The sequence below is a fragment of the Arvicanthis niloticus genome, chromosome 1 (genome assembly GCF_011762505.2).
Source record: "Arvicanthis niloticus isolate mArvNil1 chromosome 1, mArvNil1.pat.X, whole genome shotgun sequence".
Classification (NCBI taxonomy): Eukaryota; Metazoa; Chordata; class Mammalia; order Rodentia; family Muridae; genus Arvicanthis; species Arvicanthis niloticus.
Window position 1 is genome coordinate 106,631,874 of NC_047658.1, and position 16,808 is coordinate 106,648,681.

At 49.7% G+C, this 16,808-nt stretch overlaps 1 protein-coding gene across 1 annotated transcript in view; it reads left to right on the forward strand.

Moving 5' to 3' along the window:
- Kndc1 (kinase non-catalytic C-lobe domain containing 1) overlaps nucleotides 1-16,808 on the forward strand; it is a 45,129-nt gene that overhangs the window by 13,544 nt on the left and 14,777 nt on the right. Inside the window, exons 5-17 of the mRNA XM_034506848.2 lie at nucleotides 307-424; nucleotides 1,595-2,331; nucleotides 5,035-5,149; nucleotides 5,529-5,600; nucleotides 5,700-5,761; nucleotides 10,473-10,631; nucleotides 11,080-11,157; nucleotides 11,691-11,784; nucleotides 12,333-12,495; nucleotides 12,572-13,185; nucleotides 13,465-13,609; nucleotides 14,423-14,508; nucleotides 15,525-15,934. Coding sequence (XP_034362739.1) covers nucleotides 307-424; nucleotides 1,595-2,331; nucleotides 5,035-5,149; nucleotides 5,529-5,600; nucleotides 5,700-5,761; nucleotides 10,473-10,631; nucleotides 11,080-11,157; nucleotides 11,691-11,784; nucleotides 12,333-12,495; nucleotides 12,572-13,185; nucleotides 13,465-13,609; nucleotides 14,423-14,508; nucleotides 15,525-15,934 — 2,853 coding nt within the window. The remainder of the gene's footprint in view (nucleotides 1-306; nucleotides 425-1,594; nucleotides 2,332-5,034; nucleotides 5,150-5,528; nucleotides 5,601-5,699; nucleotides 5,762-10,472; nucleotides 10,632-11,079; nucleotides 11,158-11,690; nucleotides 11,785-12,332; nucleotides 12,496-12,571; nucleotides 13,186-13,464; nucleotides 13,610-14,422; nucleotides 14,509-15,524; nucleotides 15,935-16,808) is intronic.

The following is a 16,808-nucleotide window of genomic DNA, read 5'->3' on the forward strand; positions in this document are numbered from 1 at the left end:
GACCCTGCAGCTTCACAGGGGTTGGTTCCTTGGCTAGAATCTGGAGGCACTGCATTCTGTTAAAGTTTCTAACTACACATTTGTAATGAAATTTGTAATAAAAGTTATCAGGGACAAAAGAGAGGTTTTCTGCCAGGATATACGTGTTTATATGTACCAGAAAGTGCATGTGGAAACAGGAGGTCTGATCTGGGGATGATGGGTGCCATCTCAGAGCTGTGCAGTTGGGGGGTGGGGGGGTGTCTGAGGAGGATAGGTTCCCTTCTTGGTGAGCTGCACACCTGAGAGGCACCCTGGCACCTGCAGAGCATCATAGCCCTGTGTGAGGAGAAGATGCAGCCTGTGTCCTCATGCCGCCTGTGCCGCAGTCTCTCAGCCATTGGAAGAAGGGTGCTCTCCATTGAGTCCTTTGGAGCATTCCAGGGTAAGCTCCATCACCTCCACGTCTATGCCTATACATGTATACATGCACATATATGCATTCATATGCCTTCACAGGGACAATCTATCCAACCACCCCCAGAAGTGTGCACATAGTATGTACATATAGAATTATGCACCACCCTTACTCATGTTAATATGTCCTTACAAGGACATATGGTATACATATCATACCATACTCACAGTCACACACATGTTCAGATCCAGCACGTGTATCTCATGCAGTCACACACACGTGTTTACACCACTGCATATGTAAATACACAAATGCTTGTTTATACTACACACTCCAGTGTAAGTGTGCACACATCCACATTCAAGTGCACACCACATATATTCATACACATGCATGCTGGGCACACACTGGAATTTTCAAACTCAGGATTAGTGACTCTAGCCAGCCTTGTCTGGTACACTCACCTCTTCACATGACGAGCTGTTACTATACATCTGGAACTTACCATAGTCTCAGGACTGTGCTTGACCCCTCAATTCCCCAAAGGCTCAGAGTGGCTGAAGGGTCCTCCACCCCAACAGCAGTGTCTGTACTGCTGTAGCCCTGGTGACTGACAGCATCACCCCAGCACCAGCAGAGGGTAACTTCTGCATGCAGAGCCATAGACAGGCTATTGAGTAAAACAGACAGCAGAGTCACTGTGGCATGTATGCAAAACTGTGTGCCACAGTGTATGCACAAGGCTGTGTGCCATAGCATGTGTGCAAGACCATGCTGCATGCCATGTGTGGAGAAAACTATGTACCCTATGACTGTCACCAGATTCCCTCTCTCCCCTTACAGACTGGCTTCTGTAATCATAATAGAAAAATAAGGAGCTTTGGGACAGAGTAATTAGACAGGCAAGAACTGGTCCTCTGGGACACTCAGCCAAGAGGGAGACCCAGAAGCCTCCGTTCAGAGCCTCTAATTGGCTGAATTATGTGACAATAGATCCCGGGGGGGGGGGGGTGCTCTGGAGCCTATGCTAAGGGGAGGAGTGGGAATCTGGACGTGCAGGACAGGTAAGCCTGCCCTGTGAGACTTTGGGGGAAGGATCTGTGATGGTGAGCAGGGCAGGGTTAGAGATGTCTCTTGGGGAAACCACCCTAGCACAGGCAGCTTCCCTGCTGTAACCGTATCCTACCTTCTGCTCAGAGCTCAGCGAGAACACATGGAGGGGAAGGCCTGCTCCAAGAAATGTGGGGCCCAAGAAGATGCCAGGAGACCTCAGCACTGATCCAGAGGCACTGTCCCTATCAAAGAGCCTACTCCAGCCTCCTGCTTCCGGAGATGCAGAGCAGGAGGCTGGGCAGAGGCCCAGAGCCCCATCCCCCAAACCACTGTTGTCAGCCCCCATGAGAAATGGTGAGAACCCAGGACAGGAAGGGCTGGCCAGCCTTGTCCTGGATTCCAGGTGCCCCCTGGGTGAGCTGGACAGAGACATCCTCAGGCGAAGTCGTCTGAAAAAGGCTCAGACATTTCCCAGGCTACTGCAGGAAAGCACAGAGGCCAGCACCCTCTGCCTGTCACTGAACAGCTCAAGAAACCAGCTGGCCATATCTGAGTTCTTTCCCCCGGACCCCAGGAAGCTCTTCCTGGAAGGGAAAAATGGCCTTTCTGGTTTCAAGACGCAGTCCAAAAGCAGACTATGGCCAGAGCAGGAGCCTGGAGCCCAGCTGGATAAGACACCAGGTGCAGGCCGCAATCCACACAGGAGTCCAGGAGCCTCGGGACAACTGGAGGCTTCATCTCCTAGCCAGGGATCTGTAGAATACAAACCTTCACGCAGCCCTGTAGACTCTGGAGATTCAGACCATGAAGGCCAAATACCTAGGAGTGAAGAGAAGATTCCAGAAGAATTCAGACAACTGGGAAGTGCAGCCACAGAACAGGTATGTGATGAGGGAACAGGTGAAAGGTTGTCTCTCCTTAGCCTCAGTGTATAGCTCACAAGAGACCTGCCCTGCCCTTCCTTCACTAATTGTTCCCTGGGCAACAATTAGTTGTGTTTTGGAGGGACTTCCTATTTCTAAGGGGAGCTTCAAATTCAAATTGGGGGAGGTGCCAGATGTCACCCCCAGACATGTAAGCTAACCTCTTGGACAGCCTTAGAAAGGACTAGCCTGCCCAGCCTCCATCCACCAGTGTATAGGTGCAGCCCCACAGTTAATGGCTCCTAGTAGTGCTACTTTAGAGGCCCAATCATTTTCCAAGCTTTACCTCAGACTAGGTCCCTTCATATTCCACAATGGGATGAAATTCTAGTGCACGATGGGTCTGCAGGCCAGATATAGACCACAACACTAAGTGTGATCCCCACTTGGCTGCTCAGTGGGTTTCTCAAAGCTCTGTGTCCCAGCCTGTTTCTCAGGAAAAGGACACTTGAGCCAGTGGCCCAGTATACATACATCTGTCTACCAAGACACCGGCCTGCTGATGTCAACCGTCAGCCCCATTTCCCACCGGGCTTCGTTGCCCCAAAGGAGAGAGTGTGAGGCAGGTGATTCTGTGGTGTCTGTTGTCATTTGTACACTGGTGAGAGCTTGAAGAATTCCCATGGGAAGGAAGTGTGGTTACTTAAAGAGGTGTAGGGTCAATGATGCAGATGTTCTGTGTTGTCTGGGCCAGGGATGCACACATTTTCTCAGCCACCTTCTCAGGATTTTCTCACAGGTTACAGCCACCTCACAACACCATCTTCTAGATAGATAAACAGATGCGTGGGGAGCTGGGTTAGCCTGTGCAGGGGAAGGCGCTGCCAAAGGCAAAGAGTTGAGGTCTCTCCCTTGGAACAGAACACCGCAGACCCATGAGCCTAGCTTTCACCTTAACCATCTGGTCAGCCTCCCTCAGACAGAGTATGACCAGAACCCTCCAGACCTCAGACTCTTACATAAGAATGGCCCAGAGCTGGGAGCCCTCACCCAGGTGAGGTTCAAGGCTCATTGTTCTCACCTGAGGATATAGCGGTCCACAAAAAGCAGTCCAGATGAGCTGGTGAGCAAAGAGCCACAGACTGACCTAACATGCCAACCCTTGCTGTGCAGGGGCCCGTGGATAGCATCTTGTGTGAAGAGATACCCTCTGAAACCATCTGCTAACGTGCACTTCTGTGGTGACCTTCAGGTGGCCTCCACAGGCAGGAACTATCTCTCCTAGGCTCCATTAGTTCCTTTTACTTGAAAATGTGTTAAAATACCCATAAACACATCTACCACTTAATCATCTCTACACCTGAGCTTTGCCTCCAGCACACACTGACTCCCCCATCCCTCTCCACAGCCTCCGTGCCTTCTACAGTTTTTGCCTTTACAGATACAACCTCATGTGTGAAATCAAAAACCTTCTGTTTTGCCTATCTTGTTTCACTCAGCATAATGTCCTCAAAATTCATCAGTAATCAACGCTGCAGTGCCCCCCTTCTCCTCCTCTCTCTCTTCTTCTTCCTCCACTTCTTCCTTTTCCTCCTCCCCTTCTTCCATCCTCCATCCCTTCTCTTTTTCCTTCTTGTCTCATGGTGCCCGAACAGTACTGGAACTCACTGTAGAGCCAAGAACAAGCTTGAATTCTTGGTCCTCCTGCCTCTGCCTCTCAAATGCTGCAATTACAGGTGTGTAGCACCACACCCAGCTCCTGAATGGTCTTATTGCCCTGGGCCATACCATTAAAAATGGTTAAAACAAGCCGGGAAGTGGTGGCACACGCCTTTAATCCCAGCACTTGGGAGGCAGAGGCAGGCAGATTTCTGAGTTCGAGGCCAGCCTGGTCTACAGAGTGAGTTCCAGGACAGTCAGGGCTACACAGAGAAACCCTGTCTTGAAAAACAAAACAAAACAAAACAAATGGTTAAAACATTTTTACACTATATATTTTAAAACACAAGCTCACAGAAGTGAAGACCCTCTTCCTTTAAAGATTGAGCAATACTGTAATAGTCTGTCCCATGAATACACCACATTTCTTTTAACCTTTATCATTAATTTCTGTGCATGGATGTTTCACCTGCATGGATGACTGGGCACCATGTACATGCCTGGTACTCAACAGGGGACAGAAAAAGGCATCAGATTCCCTGGAACTAGAGTTACAGAAGAGTGTGAGCTGCTGTGTGGGTGCTGGGTATTGAGCTGTCTTCTACAGGACCATCAAGTAATCTTAGCCACAGAGCCAACTCTCCAGCCCCTGGACCACATTTCTTTATTCATTCATCTATTTGTGGGGATTTGAGATGCTTTTCCTTTTGGGATCTGGTGAATGTTGAAAGACCTTGAATCTGGGTGGACAGCTGTTTCCTTTCAGGTCTTAAGGGTACCCAGAAATGAAACTGTTGGATCTTGAGGTAATTCTCTCAGAGGTACTTTCTCAGAGGAGCTGCCATCTTTTCTCATGGCAACGGTACCGTTTCGTGGGTGAGGGCTCCAGTTTCTCCATACACTTACCCACACTCATTTTTAATTTGGAGAACTTTTCGGTCCCTGGCATAGAGGGCTACTGCAAGTAGAAACAGAAGCACTATGCAAACATCCCTCTCCATGGAACCCCTTCCTTGACACCTGGTGGACAGAACGTTCTCATGTGACCCTTCTTTTCCACAGAGCCTATCCCTGCAGGACCTTCTGTCTAAGCTAGGCCGGCCCTTCAGGGAGTATGAGCTGTGGGCACTGTGCCTCTCCTGCCTTAGCACTCTGCAGACACACAAGGAGCACCCAGGTGATGAGTCACCCTGCTCTGCCTGAGCCCTGGGCCCAAAAGCTGGGGAGGGAGAAAAGGGAGTGGCAAGATCACTGCTGTGATAAGCTGCCTCTTAGCCAAGAGTCTGGAGAATTTGAAGGGACCAACCTACTTCACCCAGCCATTTCCAGGGGCAGATCAATGTGGACCACGTCTCCACCCAATCTCCCGTTTACTCCTAACTTGATGAGAGTGACATACCCTAACAACAGGCAATTGTTGGAATAGAACTGCCAGCCCTCCAGTGTCTGTCCAGTCTTGACAGATTTTTCTGGGATCTCTGTGTGACCTGGAATTCCCTGATGCTGGCGAGGGCACTGCCCTCTCACAGCTGCATACTTGATCTGCTCTGTTGCAGCTCGCCTGTGCCTGGACAACGTGCTGGTAGCTGAGGACGGGACTGTGTTCTTCGGACCACCCCCCGCCAAGGGTACACAAGAGTCACACTCGAGGAGTAGAGGGAGGGGGAGAGAACCAGAGCGGGTTCCCCAAGGTGGGAAGAATAACCAAACTGTGGTTGCCTTTCTAGGCGCCTACAACTCGCTCTTCTTGGCTCCCGAGGTGTCAGAAGAGAAGCTGGTGACAGAGAAGGTAACCACATCACCTCTCGCGCCGTCCGCACCCTCTGCCCAGTGGCTCGCAGGGCCAGATGGCCTAAAGGTGGCACCCATCTTACGCGTGGGGCTACTGTAGCCGTGTTCACTGATGTCTTCTGAATTATGGGCGTGCCCTGGGACCGTGGGCAGGACAAGCTCCGGTTCGAGGGCTAGACCCGCCGCCACTAACAGGCTAACATAATAGGCTTTTATAAACTTTAAATTAAATGAACTAAATTACACTCAGAACCTGATGCATCCCCCACCCTGGGAACCAGGTTAGCTGATCCACCAGATTTTGGCTCACCTGGTACTCGACCAGGCAGGGACCAGGTACTGGGAAGGAATGGGCGGGGCAATATAGAAGGCGGGACCATGGGGGTGGGGCGAAAGGAGTGAAGGAGCAGGGTGATACCAGACAGGGCAGAGCAAGCCAAGTGGTTTTTCAATATCCTATGCTGGACCCTGCTACTAGAGGAGTGGCCCCTGGGAAACTCTGCACAGGCAAAGGGAGCCTCCCCGAGGCCAGGCTTGCTAGCCAGAGGGCCAAGAATGAACAAGGTAACTTCAGTTGGCCTGCCTGCTCCTTCTGCTTGCACAATGTGTATGGGGGTCCATTGGCCAGCCTAGACCTGAGACCCTGAGAGCAACGGAGGTGTACTGGCCCCGGCTGCCGATGCTGAGGAGCCACCCACAACAGGTGCAGGGGAGCTAGAACTATAGACATTTGGACAAGAAAAAGAAATGAGATCAAAATTTGAACATGTCTGAGAAGCTCGCCCTAGAAAAACAAGCATTCATATCAGAATTCTGGAAGGAAAGAAAACGGTGGGTGAGGCAGAAGAGCAATCAGTGAATGAGTAATGAGTGAAAAAATATTCAATTATGGCAAAACACATAAGCCTACACATTCAAGAAACAGAAAAGAAAAGGACTAAACCTAAAGAAACCAACACCACTTTGTAGTAAAACCTCTGAAAGCTGAAGATGAAAAGAGAAACAATTTATGTTCAGGGCAAGCAATTCAAATGGCAACTGAGTTTCTTCCTGATGACCTTAGAAGTGGAGACCTTTCACCTAGAGTCCTCTGTTCTGCAAAACCCCTATGTGTCAAGATGCTCTCAGAAGAGAAGAAAAGAAAAGAAAAACTAAAAATGTATCACAGGCAAGAATAGTACGATCTAAACAGCCAAATGACTGGGCTGGCAAGATGATTCAGTGGTTAAAGCACTTGCCGAGTAAAGCCCAGCAGTCTGGGTTCAAGCCCTAGAACGCAGGGGTTCTGTAGAGAGAACTCACACCACAGAGTTGTCCTCTGGTCCCCCTATACACACCATCCACACACACTAATATGGTTTGGGGTGTGTGTGTGTGTGTGTGTGTGTGTGTGTGTGTGTGTGTGTGTTAAGTATCAAGACTGGGCTGGAGAGATGGCTCATGGCTCAAAGCAAGCATCAAAGTTTTATTCCCAGCTGCCACAGCAGGTGGCTTCTCCTGTAACGGCAGCTCCCGAGTATTGGATAACAGCTTCATTTGTTTATGAATGTATGTGGAGGAAATACTTAAAACAATCACAAATGGGAGAGGCGAACAGGATATCGAGGGCAGTACACAGACTTGGCAGATGTTGACACGGCTCTACTATGCAAACAAGCCACTAGGAAAACAGCCTGGTAGACAGACAGATGCCCTAGAAACAGGGCAGGTGAGACAGCCGGACCTGGGAGCAAGAGTAGCAAGAAGAGAGAAAGCATCTGAAGCAGGGATGGCAGAGGGGCATTTGCAGGCACCGGGACGGCAGGAGACACCTCGAGCAGCTTCTCCATGCACTCAGAGGCTTGGATGAGATGGACACAAACTAGAGCTCAGCCAACATGAACTAGATTGTTGTGACAGCCCATAGCTCTCAAGGGACTTGAGCTTACAATGTGAAGACTCTCTCCCGCAGTAGCTCTCAACCTTCCTGAAGCTGTGAACAGTTCCTCAAGTCGTGGTGACCCCAACCATAAAATTATTTTTGTTGTTATTTCATAACTGTAATTTTGCTACCATTATGAGTCGTAATGTAAATTTTAGAGATAGGAGTTTGCCAAAGGAGTCACCGGTTGAGAACTACTGCTCTACTAGAAAAGTATCCAGAACACAAACAAGGAAAATCACTTCCCAGCTTGGTTTTATGAAGTTAATTTCACCCTGATACTCAAATTAGAGTACAAACTTTTTTTCTATCATACATATGAAAACGGAACTCTTGGAACATACACAGAATTCAGTAGTATGTAAAACCAATCCTATACTATGAAAAAAGGAGGTTTTCTTCCAGGGATATTGAAACCAGTCTTTTTCAATACTTGAAATTCAGTGTAATGTAATGTATTAATGAAAAAAAAAAAGGAGAAAATCTCTTTATTATATTAATTAATCTAGAAAATAAAATTCAACAATCACTTATAATTTTAACAATAAAAAGAAGCTCAGGAAAAGTAGAAGTAGAGGAAACTTCTTCAGCACTTGCTGTTGAGGCTGACAATCTGAGTTCTGTATCTAGGGACCTACATAGAAAAAGAGAAATGATTCCCACAAGTTGTTCTCTGACCTCCACACATGCCCCATCCACTTGAAGCAGGGCGGTGGTGATGCACACCTTTAATCTCAGCACTTGGGAGGCAGAGGCAGGTGGATCTCAGTGAGTCGAAGGGCTACACATAGAAACCTTGTCTTGAAAAACAAACAAACAAACAAACAAACCAGACAAAACAAAAACTGATGCAGACTGGAGAGATGCCTCAGGTTAAGAGTATTGGCTGCTCTTTGAGACGACTTGGTTTCAGTTCCCAGCAGTCACGTGGAGGCTCACAACAGTTTGTAACTGTAGTCCCAGGGCATCTGACATCCTCTTCTGACCTCCCAAGGCACTGCATTCTCATGGTGCACAGGCAAAAAAAACCAAAACCTGTTCACATAAAATTTAACAAAAAACAGGGCAGGAGGGCCTGAGCGAGCGGGGCCAGAATGAGAGGGAGAAGGGAAGGGAGGAAAAAAAATAAAGCTGGGCAGGAAAGATGGCTCAAAGGTTAAAAACACTGAGAATCCAGAGATTCTGAGTTCAATTCCCAGCAACCACAAGGTGGCTCACCTCCATTTATAATGAGATCTGGCGCCCTCTTCTGGCATTCAGGCATATATGCAGGCAGAACAATGTACTTAATCTTTTAAAAATTATCTTCCTTTAAAAAAAAAAAATTAACAGAAACAACTCTGGTGCTATAAATGTGGAGTAATTGCTCTGAATTCCTGAAGAGTGGTTCTAGAGTTCTGGGAAGGTGTTTTGAGTATTTGGGAGCATCAAACAAGGCATATTAGAGAAGTTCTAGAGAAGCTGTAAGCAGAGCTACCCAGAAGTGGTGGCACACTCCTTTAATCTCAGCACTGGGGAGGCAGAGGTATTTCTGAGTCCGAAGCCAGCCTGGTCTACAAAGTGAGTTCCTGAAAAAAAAAAAAGTTTGGTTCAAAATACTGATAGACATGCAACCAGAAAAGGCTGGGTACATACAATTTCAAGCGGAAAGAGGACCTTATTGGGAATTGGATGGGAAGCCACTTGTGTTCCAGTCTGGAAAATAATTCATAGTGTACATGTTAGTAATTTTGATAAGGCTGAGTTTAGAAGTTATGGACTTACTCCTTTTGTGGAGAGAATTTCAAGACACCATATTGTTTAGGTTGTGGCATGATTACTGCTGAGTGCTTGTCACTAGAATTTACAGTGGAGTGGAAAGGTTTGAGACACTTGCCCCTAACAGAAACATCTGGGAGGAAGGGGCCAAGGAAAGACATTGTTGAAGAGATTACAACCACTGAGAAGAAGCCAAACGTTGGGCAGTGGTTGTGCACGCCATTAGTCCTAGCATTAGAGAGCCAGGGGAATCTCTGTTTGTTCAGGGTAAGCCTGGTCTACACAGGAAGTTCCTTGACAGCCAAGGCTACACAGGGGAACATGCCTGGAGGGAATCTCAGGAATTGGCAGGACTTTACCCACTCAGGCTTTTGTAAGATCTTTCCTATAAAAAGGAAGCATTCCAGGATGATCTACTTGCAGAGATCAGCTTAGAAAAATGTCTCCCAGGATTCATTTTATTGACATCAACCTTCCAAACACTCAGAGATTGCTACAGCCATGGTCCAGTGAGGCTACTGCTCCAGCCCACGGCATCCTGGGCATCACCCACAGAATGCAGAGAGCGGAAGAGTTACAAGGGCCCTGGAGACTCAAGGAAAGTAAGGCAGTGCTGCTTTCCTGACAGGATAATGCTTAAAGCCGAAGCTGCATGGGAGACCCCAGACGTTAGTGACTTCAGACATGCATAATGTGCTTTTATCTTGTTCTTCTCAGGTGTTCGTCACAGCAATGACAAAACTGACTAGCAATCAGTTAGCAAAACATACTCTACACTGTGTGGCCCAGGAGCTTGAAAAAGTGACCTTCTTCCACCCAAAGTTTGGTTTTATCTGACTGTTTTGAAATAGGGCAGCTCCAAGCCATAGGTCATAACCCTAGGCTCCACACATCTATCCAATGTGAGGCTCCAGGCACTAGGCTGGTGACTGAGCTGAGGAACTGTACCTTGGGGTGGAAGCAGTCAGTCCAGGTGATCTTCTCCAACCCTACTCTTATTACCTCTCTCTCCTGTCTCCCCACCACCCAGGCCTCTGTGTACTGTGTGGCTGCAGTTCTGTGGACAGCAGCCAAATTCAGTGTACCCCAAGACCACAAACTGGCCCTGCCCCGTAGACTCAAGACACTCCTTCTAGACATGGCAAGACGCCATGCCTCGGAACGACCATCTGCAGCTGAGGCCATCAAGGTAACTAACTGCACAATGGTCAGGCCTACTCACAGTCTCAAGGGTTAGGGTGGAGGGCAGTAGGATCCTTGATGATGCTATAGCTAATGTAACCACAGTTATCTCCAGAATTCCTCTACCTGTGTACACAGCATGTTAAGGACTGCCACATCTTGTACACGGTTCTGGTCCAACCCTGCTGTGACTCTGTAATCACACCCTCCTTCCCAGCACCCTGCCTTCTCAATTCCCCATGCAGCCTCCCTGAGCCCTGCTATCTGAGACTCCAGCTCAGCTCTTCAGTTTCATTCACAGCTATGACAGTTTTATTCACACCAGGACTAGGATTATTTAGAAAAGCGCCAAGGGTCTCGGTCACAAATGTTCCCTGCAGTATCAGGAGAAATGGGACAGGCTCAGCCTGCCTGCCCTGCTGGACTACCCTGGAGGGATGTCTCCTTCATTTCAGGTGTGCAGCAGCTACCTCCTTCAGCGAGGCATGGACAGCAGCAAGATTCTAGCCCACTTACGGGCATCCACCTGCAAGGCAAGACATGCTTTCCAAAATTTCCTTCATGCTCCCATCTGCAGTCACAGGGCCCTGCTTGTCCCCTGCTGCATTATAGGCTTAGAGGGACTCTAGGGAAAGGGCAGTGAGCAGCCACCTTCCCAGCAGCTTCCGCTTAGGTGTGCTGCTGATCACTGACAGTGCAAGCACTTTATCTTGAGAGACTGACCCCTCTATGGACCCCCCACAACCTTTACATAGGAACCTGTCAGCTCCTAACTGGGTGGGAGACTCAGAAGATGGGGAGCTCGCCCTGAGGATTAAGGGTAGCAGTGGGGAGGAACACTGGGTTCTCTGGGAGGCTTTGGGGATTGGCTCTCCACTCTCTTCACCGCGGCTTCCCTGAAGGGGCCTCCGTGGCTCTGAATCCCTCTGTGCCAGCTCCTCCAAGCTACAAAAAGCCTCTTAAACTAGGCTGGAAGCTGGGTCTGGTAGCTGTAAAGCACATATCCATACTGCATCTCCTCAGACCCAGTGGGCCCTAACTGACCATTTAATGACCTTCCACACAGGTTCACCCAGAGGAAGAGACTATCGGCCTCCAAAATGCCTTCTCAGTGGTTGAACTAAAACCCACCATGACACCTGCTCCTGAGAGTAGTCCAGGTGGGTCTATCCGAGCTTCCTACTCATCGATTCCAGTACCCCCTAACCATAGAAGACCCCTGTCCTCCATCATAGTTCTGCCCTGAGTGGACACTTGCAACACATTTTACCCATAAAGCAGGGTGATCAAGTCAAAGCATACGGCCTTGACCTAAGCCTTGGTCCCCTCACTGAGGACTCTGCCACCTACAGCTGCTCTCTCTAAAGCCAGTCCCAGTCCTTCGCCAGTGTACAGCCTCATCTGTAAGCCAGTCCTCCTCCTGTCTGGCTTCTCTCTCAAGGGAGAATAGACCCCCAGCTTAACAGCACCTCAGCCTTCCAGCTGTAGCTCTGTCTCCTCACAGTAGCTCTCTGAGGTACTGTCATGCACACACCCATACACACACCTTTAGGCTCCCGGGCTAAGCTTGATAGAGAACAGCCTCTGGGCATCTACAGTGCCCACCTGTGGGACCTTGGTGTGGAGTCACTCAAAAGTATCCGCTGATCTCTCCACTGCTCCCTCTCCTGTATCCCTGCTTGTCCCTGCTTCTACCTGCTGTTCCTAGGCTTCCTTCAGGTCAGCAATGATAGCAAGCTGGTCTCTGTCCCCGGACCTGTGCCTGCTTTAACCCCCTGCTGCAAAGAAGCCTGTGAGCTGCCAGCAGCCTTCACCTCTGAGGCCACTCACTTTAAGCCCATAGTCCTGGCTCAGGACACGAGTGTTACCAGGTGAGTGTCCCCACTCCCTGCCGGCAGAGACCCCAGGCACAGGTGGCCCTTCCTGAGTTCTCATCTCTCTCCACAGAGACCAGCTTGCCTTGTCCTCAGAGTCAAATGAGAAACCCAAAGAGGGAAGTGGTCAGCTGGACAGGGAGGGAACAAGAAAGCAGGCAGCCTTGGAACCTGTTGAGGACACTGACCTAAAGATGTCTGACCAGCTGCCACCTGGTCCAGAGCTGCAGGGAGCAACTCCAGACCTCTCTGGTGACTCAGTGCCCCACAGCTCAGCCACAGAATGCTCCTGCCCACATAGCCCTGCTCTGGCCACCCAGCAAAAAGGAACATCAGGGACACCCAGCTCTCCTGCCTCTTCCCTGCCCTCTGAGCACAGGCCAGATGGTCAGGGACCACCAGGCACCACTGTGCCCCCAGGGCCCACCTCAGCCAGCCAAGGTTCTCGACACCCATGTAAGCCGCCCAGGGGTAAGGGTGCAGCTAGTTCAGGCAGCCCTAGGGGCCCAGATGGTCATCCTGAGAAGCCTCGGCCAGCAGAACGCAAGCTCTGTCCATCCGGTGTAGATACCTCGTCCCCCCCTAAGATGACAGCCTGCCCTTCGCTGCAGGAAGCCATGCGCCTCATCCAGGAGGAATTTGCCTTCGATGGCTACATGGAAAATGGGCTAGAGGCACTGATCATGGGTATGAAAGCTACGGGGACCACCATGGAAGCCCAAGACAAGGGAGAGATTGAGGGAGGCAGACCCTGTCCAGAGAGCATCCGTATGAAGGGGACTCAGGGGACCACACATCTGTCCTGCTGAAGTCAGTCAGGACAAACAAGGGCAGCTTCCAACTTGGAGCCTGTACCTCTTCAACCCCAAAGCCCTGAGACAACTTCCCAGTGATCAAGTGCAAGGGAACCAGAAAGCCTCCTGTGTGTAACCCGACTGACCTATCTATCCTTTCTCTGTAAACCAGGGGAGTATATTTACGCCTTGAAAGACCTCACCTTCGCCACCTTCTGTGGCGCCATATCTGAGAAGTTCTGTGACCTATACTGGGATGAGCAGCTGCTCAAGAACCTCTTTAAGGTGGTCAATGGGCCAGCCTCACCCTCTGAGAGGTAAGCATGTGTGCCCACCCTTGCCCTTTTAGCGTTTGGGGCAAACCAAACCAACCAAACCCTGTAGGCTCAGTGTTCACAGACATCCTCATTCCCTCTGGCAGCTCCAGAACAGCCAAGGGCAACTCCATGGTGCTGCTTGTGATTGTGGCTGGTGTTCATGGTTAGGGACAGGGGAAAGAAGGGGAGGGGCCACTGTGACTGTCAGTTCAACTTTGTTTTGTTTTTTGTTTTGTTTTCGTTTTTTTTCTGAGACAGGGTTTCCTGGATGGCATCAAACTCACAGAGATCCACCTGCCTCTGCCTCCTGAGTGCTGAGATAAAAGGCGTGTGTCACCACTGCCTGGCCCAGTTCTACTTAACAGTAAACATTGCACTAGGCAGCCAGGTGTGGTGGCCTACATTTGTAATTCTAGTACTTGGAAGACAGAGGCAGGAGCATTACCATTGTTTGAGGCTAGATGTTTTACATATTGAGTTTCAGGTCAGCCAGGGCCACATAGTAAGACCCTTTAAAAAAAAAAATAAAATAAAATAAATAAATAAATAACTACAGGCAAGTACGCTTTCCCTGTCTGCACCCAACTCAACTCAACAGCATCTCCATACCTCTGAGAAGGAACTCTTGACAACACTCTACCTCTCTCAAGTGGCACTATGGAGCCACTACCCAGGGCATTTCTGACACCAGGGAGACGACAGGGTCCTGTCCTACCCATTGTTCAGGTGATGCTCCATGCTGGGACCTCTCTGCACAAGCTCAGGTCTCATCCAAATGATGGTGAGGGAACTGACTAATGTTCTCATTACCAGCACTTCTGAGGAGCCTGGATCCCAGCCAGAACACTCACCGAGCAGATGCTCAGTATCCAGTAAAAGGCCTTCCCTGCATGGACTCGGTAAGAGACATGGCCTGCATCATGAGGTCAGGCAAGAACTATTCTCAGTGAGGTCCCCTGGACAGCTGCAGGAAGACTTCTGTTGTCAAGGACAGCCCTGTGCTGGGAGACATCCAAGAAGCTCAGACCTCAGGGCATGGGCTATCATGGAACATTTTCCTGTCCCTTCAACAGCCAGCATGATGGCTCTTCACAGCTATGAAAGTAAAAGTCATTTAGATACCAGAGCTGACCTTCTAGATTCTTAGCCAGAACAACAAATCAACTTAAAACTCAAAGAGCTGGGCCTAGTGGTGCACACCTTTCATCCCAGTACTCAGGAGGCAGAGACAATATGATCTCTGAGAGTTCGAGGCCAGCCTCTTCTACATAGCAAGCTCCAGGACCACAAGGACTACATAGGGAAACCCTGTTCCCAAAAACAAACAAATACCTCAATAAGCAGTTTGAGGAAGGGAGACCAGCCAGTCATGTGGCAGTCTCTAGAGACAACTGCATGACTGATCTCGTTGGTCTGTCTACTAATCGTGATAAGACCATGGTTGTGGCTTCATCCCCATTTAAGTAAATCAAAAAGCAGGTGATCGTGTCTTGGGCAGGAAGTCTACCTGCTCTTGATGACCAAGGAGCCAGAAGGCTCCAGGCACAGAGAGAAGCTTCTGGAGTTGACAGAGTTCCAAGTAGCCTGACAGGTTTGTATGTGGACTGTATGTGTATGACTGAGCTAGGTTTGAGTTTTAAATGCTCCAGACAAGCAGATGGGATCAGAGGGAATAGGTCTTGGTTCCAATTGGTTCTAACAGAGGTAAGTCCAAGTCTCAGAGAAGTTTGGAGCAGGATGAATACTTAAGAGAGCTGATCCTGGCTAAGCCTGTCTCTTCACAAGCACCTCGGTGTTCCCTGAAGCCCCTCTCAGTTCTACCTAGCACAGCAGCCATGGCTAGCTAGGATCCTTGGTGAGGGTGTTTGGGGTCCTGGAGGTGGAGGTGCCCACTGATTGTTATCTTTCTTTCAAGGCAAGGAGAAGCCAGTCACTACCTGGGGCAGTGGCGGGCCCTGCTCGCCCACAGCACTATCAGATATAGACTCTGACACGCTCTCTCAGGGAAACTTTGAGGTTGGATTTCGGTCTCAGAAGTCAATAAAAGTCACACGAGAGCAGCAACCAGAGGCTGAAGTGGATGGGCAGCCAGGTCCAAGCCAGGAGTCAACCAGCAATGCCTCAGACACAGTAGCCCGGCTGGCTAGATCTGAGGATGGTGGTCCAGCTGTGTCCCCGGGTGCAGCTGATTTCCAGAACTACAGCCCTGGCTGGTCCAGTGCCTTCTATGAAGCCGAGTGCTTCGGAGCTGATGTCTACAACCATGTGAAGGATCTGGAGAGGCAGAAAGCCAATGGGCACACCGAACTGGAAGCCCAGAGTCCAGTGAGTCCAGGGAATCTACCCATTGGGAGTTGGGAGGGTATGTATAACCTTAGGAACACCATGGGCAATGATGCTTTTGCTCAAGCAAGGCTTTCAGGCCACTTAGGCCCAATGACAGGACTCTGAGAAAAGGCTTTCTAGGCTGTGGTCATTCTCAGTATTCTTCTGCTCTGGTGGACCCAACTCCCTTTAGCCTATATTAGAGGTTCTACAATATGGGCGCATGTCCCCACAGCTGGGAAGCAGGGAGTGACTTTTCTTTCCTGTTAGCTGTGCCCGTGGGTCCCAGATGACAGTAGTCAGGGGTCACTTGGTCTTTGTTAGCATGGTAAGTGTTGGGTTAAACCTGCTGCACATGGCTGCAGGTGCAGCAATCTCTTCCGTATGGGGTCTTAACCCTAGGTGAGAGAAAACACCAGAAGTATTATGCCTGTGGCAAGTTTAGACTGGACTTGGGGTCAGTGGGGTCAGCAAGGGTTCCTCTGGCAGGTAGCACTTAGCACTAGGAAAAGTCAAGGCTCTTCCCTGGTCAATAGGAAGAAAGGAGTCCTGACTTTAGCAGCCAAGGCTAGCCAGTGTAGTATACAGAAGAACTCTAGCAGGGCTGGTGGTGCTGCATGTCCAGGCAGGGCCATTGCTGGGAGGGAGAGGGGAGGCCAGCAGCCTTAGCATGGATATGTATGACGTGTGTGAACTGCAGGCACCTCTACACTTAAGACAGGCAGCCCCTGGCACCCCAGCATTCTGGTCTAGTTCTAGTCCTTGCATCTCCTGCTCATCAAATAGGCCTTGCTCTGGGGGATAAAGAGAGTGCTGGGGGGTTATCTTTATCTTCTTTTTGTCTACAGTTTCTGGTGACTCTGCTTCCTTCTGG